General features: G+C 45.5%; 1 protein-coding gene across 1 annotated transcript in view; it reads right to left on the bottom strand.

Annotated features, from left to right (window-relative positions):
- The window catches only part of SMARCC2 (SWI/SNF related, matrix associated, actin dependent regulator of chromatin, subfamily c, member 2), a 24,997-nt gene extending 19,177 nt beyond the window's left edge, over nt 1-5,820 (bottom strand). The window contains exons 1-7 of the mRNA XM_006897683.1: nt 5,642-5,820; nt 3,513-3,632; nt 2,821-2,906; nt 2,268-2,349; nt 2,078-2,170; nt 907-976; nt 615-684 (exon numbers count right to left, since the gene is read on the bottom strand). Of these exons, the coding sequence (XP_006897745.1) occupies nt 615-684; nt 907-976; nt 2,078-2,170; nt 2,268-2,349; nt 2,821-2,906; nt 3,513-3,632; nt 5,642-5,752 (632 nt within the window). The 5' untranslated portion in view covers nt 5,753-5,820. The remainder of the gene's footprint in view (nt 1-614; nt 685-906; nt 977-2,077; nt 2,171-2,267; nt 2,350-2,820; nt 2,907-3,512; nt 3,633-5,641) is intronic.

The raw sequence follows: 5,820 nt of genomic DNA, 5'->3' as shown, positions 1-5,820 counted from the left end.
CAGGAGGAGATTGCCCCCTCCTTCTCCAGCAGAGCATCTGGCAGATTTGAACCGCGTACCTCTGGGATTGCAGTGCAGTGTCTTGCCACTAGGCTACCAGAACTCCCCTAAAGCATCTATTCTTGATTCTTGACATTTAACATCTATGTTTCCTAGTAATTTTTTAATTTAAATAACATTTTTATTTTATACTAGTTTACTTACAAAGTTCACATACATTGTTTTTCACCCCAGATTCCATTTTCTTTACCCACCCCTCCCTCCACCCATAAAATTATGCGACCCTATGATTAATCCTCTACTCCTAGTAATTTTTTTATCCATTGTTTTCATATAATCATAATCACACTAGATGTAATCTTACATCCTATTTTTTACAATTAGAAATCTACCAATTATCCATGTTGTTTCAGAATATCATTTTAAAGGATGTATACAAGTCCATTGATAAACAAATTTATCTAAATGTTTCAGACATTTAGATTGTTTCTAACCTTCACAGAGTAGGGGAAAACAAATTATCTGGCCTAAAAATAACCCTGCAAGAGCCCCTTTTTGCTTTGTTAGTTCTGTGGCTTCTTGTACCTAAACTTGCACCAGGAACCCATCCCTACCTGTCAGGATAGTAACCCCAATGCAGAAGAACCTGTTTATCTCTCTTCATAACTGGTCGTACCCATTCCTCTGAGAAGAAAGACAGAGAGTGGAGAAGATAAGCTAAAGGGGCGTGCAGAAAATAACACCGAACAAAAGCCCTAAGCACTTCCTTATTGCACAAGGGGAATGTAAGAGGGTAGGCAAAATCAGGGGAAAGGAGCCCAGACATCTGTGGTGATCTAAACTGTGATCTGCCTCCCAGTCCAAGAAATCAAGCCACTGCAGTGACCAGGAAAATTCAGATCTCACCTTCTTCGAGGTTCCCTGGGACGGGATACACAACATGAGAGGCATTGCTCTTATCCTCAGTGACTGTTCCCTGGATGACACACAGAGAAAATGGAAATATAGACCCCTAGAATTACCCATGGTATAAATGTTTATTATTTTTATTATTATTATTATTTTTAGAGAAAATGGAAATATAGACCCCTAGAATTACCCATGGTATAAATGTTTATTATTTTTTTTTATTATTATTATTTTTGTGTGCGTGTACCATCAAATCAGATCTGACTGGTACAGGAGGAGATTGCCCCTCCTTCCTCGGCAGAGCATCTGGTGGATTCGAACCGTGCGCCTCTGGGATTATAGTTACAACTCCTTGCCACTAGGCCACCAGAGCTCCCCACCCATGGTATAAATGAACCAATGTAAGATTTAACTACATATCAGCCTTCATAATCATTATTTTATTTAAGATGGTATTAAAGATAGTTTACACTCTTAAGCACAAATCACCCAAGGGATAGAGGAAAACTGCTAGAAGTGCTAGTAATCGAGAGAAGTCAAAGAACTGAAAAAAATTTTAACTATTGTCTGAACAGGCAATATGCTGTTGTTGTTTTGTGCCGTCGAGTTGCTTGTGACTCATAGTGACCCTACATACAATAGTCATGAAATCTGCTCTATCTGTTCCAACTTTACTGTCTCTGACACACCTACTCTCATTATCCCAGTCAATGAATCAATCCAACTCATTGATGGTCTTCCTTTCTCTTCTCTCCACCCTTCCAAGCATGATGTTCCCCTCCTTGCAACATGCCCAAAGTATGTTAGATGAAGCCTCATGGGAAAGTTAAAGTGGGCTAAGAACCATTTATGACATCTGCTTGTTGTTATTTATCAAGCTAAAAAGGATAAAGATTTTACTTATTGAGACTCAGATGCCCAGTGGAAGTGAATGCTTTCTTTCTAGGCCAAGGCAATCTCTAGCAACAGTGATCTAAGCTGTCAAGGCTGGGAAATGAGAGAAAAAGATGGGGAAAGAGGAGGCTCAAGGCTTTAGGACTAGTCTTTCTCCAAGTAGTAGAGTCACCTCTGCAGTAAAAAACATGGTACATCAGAACTGCTTCTTGGTATGGAAAACATCAGGAAAAGTCGTGGAGTTAATGAGACCTCCTGTGATCCACCCACTCACCTGGTGTCTCTTGATAATGTCCTTTAATTTCCCTAGCAGTTTGGGTTCAATTTCTGGGCACAGAAAAATGTTAGGTCGAGAGAGGCAGTTATTCTGTGGGAAGGAGAAACAGATGGGGTGTGACTATGGCGAAAGAGTGCTTTGGATTGTCATGGAGGGAAGGGAGACAGATTATATTCTTGACTATTACCTGTACCAAGGACTTCTCAATGGTCATGAACATTTCCACATTGCGGTCCATGCGTGAAGGATTCTGGAAATCATAACGCCGCCTTGCAAAGGGGCAATAATGTAAGTGGTATAGCTCAAGTCTGGGCATGAGATTAGAGTTTATGACTGCTTTTTTATTTTTCTTTTAGAGTATATGACTTCTTAACATGGGAAACTGGGATGTGATCTTGTTTCTACCAACATCACCTATGATCTGGGGTACACTGACTTCAATTCCTTGAATCTCCCTGTGCTTAGTCCAAAAGGACAAAGAAAAGCTTGAGATGTCAACCCTTCCCCTCAACAATATACACACTGATGCACACACACATATTCCTCACTCACTCTTGGAGACTATTTTGGCTCTGATTCCCAGCCATTTCTGGCCTAGTAAGTCAGGCCGACTGACCTAGCAAAGTAAGAAACTCACAAGAATTTCTACTTATTCTTTCCCACCCCTGAAAGGCCCGAGAGGATCACAAAGGAAGATTCCCTCTACATTAGATGTAAGAAGCATATAGAAGGCATCTCACCAGCCCTGGTCACTCTTGAATTTGTAGGCAGCTGCAAGTATGTGGCACAGGGAACCTCCTGCTTTGAAATCTAGGAAACATTTGATCTATAAAATTGAAAAAGGGAAGACGTGTGTGAGTGTTACATCCTAAAATCTCTTATTGCCTGACAATCCTTCTATACAACCCCCATACTGGACTAATCTCATTCTCAAAGCTAGAACTCTTTAACCACTGTACCATGTGGCTTGGAAGAGTGAAGGGAAAGAAACTAGTATTCACAAAGCACCACCTTGTGCCAAGCACTTTACCAGATTAGCTCATTTACCATTACAGAAACCCTACAAAGTAGCTGTTATTATTCTCATCTGGAGATGAAGGAACCAAGACCCAGAAAGGTTAAACGGCTTGCCCAAGACACAGAGCCATCAAGTGGCAGACCCAGGATTTGAACACCAGCCTGTACAAATCCAAACCTCAATACCCTTTTAACATGCCATGAGAGTATCCTAGGTTGAGCCTAGATGCTCTGAGTAATCTGTTGCCCAAAGTAATACTAAGACAAACAGCGTGGCAACATGGGGATTGTGTCAAGACAGTGATAACAGTGACCAGCTATGCCCAAAGCTCAAAAATTACGACATTTACAAATACATAAAAAACATAATTCTCGATCCAGTTTGAAGGATTTGCCCCCTTGGTTTCACACTCACCGGCAGTTTAGTGAGTGGTGCATTGCTGACATGTTTGCCAAAAACTTCTTCCTGAAATTGTAGCAATTGTACAACCAGGCTAGATAGGGACTTGTTGGTGGGTGGTTCAGCTTGTATATACTAGGGAGACAGAGGGAAAGAAAAATAGAACTTAGATAAATTGTTCACCATCTCCCAGATTTCTTCTGCAGGTGCTTTAGAAGCATCTAGGACAGAGAAAATAGTGCTTTTCTTGTCATATAACCTAGTTGCTGTAAAGAAAATGGCAGAAAGGAGGTCCTCGATAACCTTAACCACAAAGTGGAAATTCTGCTGCCACCAGCCCAGGTTGCGAACGTAGGAATAAGGGCAGTTTTCTACTCTTCTCTTAACTACACCCTGAAATATAAGTTGTAAGAACCAGTTATTGTGGCACCCAATCTCTGGTCAACAACACAGAGGACTAAAACACTGAAGGTTTATGGAGTTCAGGCCACCACAGTGATACCAACAGGGCTAAGCAAGAGCACAATGTAATTCTTGAAGGAATTTTGTGGAAAGTCAAGATTCTTCCTTTACTATAGCCTAATAAGAAAGACACAAGGAAACGAGGCAGGGCAAGCAGACGAGAAGGAGCTTGCATGTTTTGTTTTTGGCGAGGAATTGCGCACAAATGTCTTCAAGGTTCAGTGAAGAGAAGGACCAGAACCTGCCTGCCTGCTAGGGAACAGCAAGATACTTGTCTTTCCTTGCTAAGGAAACTCTATTTGACACAAGTAATCTTGGGCCTTCTTAAACATTTCCATATTATGCCATCTAACATCCTAGCCTTCTGTTCTCGTTAGAGCTAAGCCAGATGCTAACTTTCTCTTTACCTTGTGACCCCTGTTTCCTCAAGCTGCTCCCTTCAGGAGGAGGTATAAAGAGACCAGTGAAGGTAAAGGTATGTGACAGAGCTAAAACATGACAACCGAATCAAGTTGCAGGCTGTCAGTCGCACCAAGACCAGAGACTAAGCTCCCAAACTGATCTTCCCAAAGGTTAAAGGTAAAAGCCTGGGAACCAGAGCCTCATTAAAGTGGAGAACAGCTACAGACCCAGCAGCTGTTTGTCAGGATTCTGACACCAAAGGAGACCCTCTGAAAAGGACCAGACTCACAGGAGAATCCACCTATCACACCTCTAACAGCCTGGGAGGCTGGGCAGGAAGACATAGACTGTCAAAAGAAAGCCTGAAAGAGAGCCCCTAATTGGGGGTACTGTGAAAGAAGAGAGGCAGAGACAATTTCCAGAGAAACATCCTATGTGGAAAACACAAAGCCACTAGGAAAAGGTTTGTTAACAAGACAGGTAAGACTCCTTGAACCCTTTGTGTGCTACCTTATTATCTTCACTTACAGCGTTGACAGAAGGAGGCTAGCTATAAGGCTTGTCCTTTCCTCTCTGAACCCCAAACTCAAGGCAATACAAGGCTAGCTAGCTTGCAGGGTGCCTTCATTGTGATGCTGAGTGAAAGGTTTATGAGGCGGCTCCTTAAGCACTCCTATACCCCAGCTCCCAATGAGATTTTGTTGCCCCTTTGGTGGAGATGGGCAGGGGGCGAGTGGTGGAGAGAGGTGATCTAGAAGGGGGCCTTTTCAGGCTGATGAGCAGCCAGGGCCTGCTCTGTAGCTGTTCACCCTCCAGCTTCCATCATCTCTCTCGGAACACACACAAAGCACCAGGGAGGCCTCCAGCCCTGCTGGTACCTGGCTCCGTGGGGAGCACTGGCGGGCACTGTGGCGGGCACATTCGGTGGACACCCACTCGCGCCCTGTCCACCCCCACCGGCCATCTCTCCCGGAAAAGCCGGGGAGGCGATGGCTTAGAAGAGGGTGGTCGGCTGCCACAGGGCCCGTAGGGGTAGTGGAGAAAAACAAGGGGCAGAGGGCACAGGAGCTGGAATCAGAGGTTGGGGGTGGGGGCAAAATGGGCTGGGGGAGGGGCGCGGGCCGCCGGGCGGGGCGGAGGGAGAGCCAAGCTGCTCGGAGGCCGCGGGGGAGGGGCCGGGGGCGGCAGGAGGGTGGGCAGGACCCGGGGGAACTGCGGGGTCGCAGCCCCTTTGTCCCGCCCCCGGCCCCCGCGCGGCCCAGCGTGTCCGGGCCGCGTACCTTCTTGTAGTTCTTGCCGAGCCAGAGCCGCACGTTGTCGAACTGGGTCACGGTGTCCGCGGCCTCGTAGTACTTCACGTTGGGGCCACCGTCCTTCTTCCGCACCGCCATCTTCTCGGGCTCGGGCCCCGCCGCCGCCGTCCGCCCCGCTCAGCTCAGCTCCCGCCTCCTCCGCCTCC

The sequence above is a fragment of the Elephantulus edwardii genome, unplaced genomic scaffold, assembly GCF_000299155.1.
Source record: "Elephantulus edwardii isolate Elephantulus edwardi_28Jun2011 unplaced genomic scaffold, EleEdw1.0 scaffold00212, whole genome shotgun sequence".
Lineage (NCBI taxonomy): Eukaryota > Metazoa > Chordata > Mammalia > Macroscelidea > Macroscelididae > Elephantulus > Elephantulus edwardii.
This window is presented reverse-complemented; position numbering and strand designations above follow the sequence as displayed.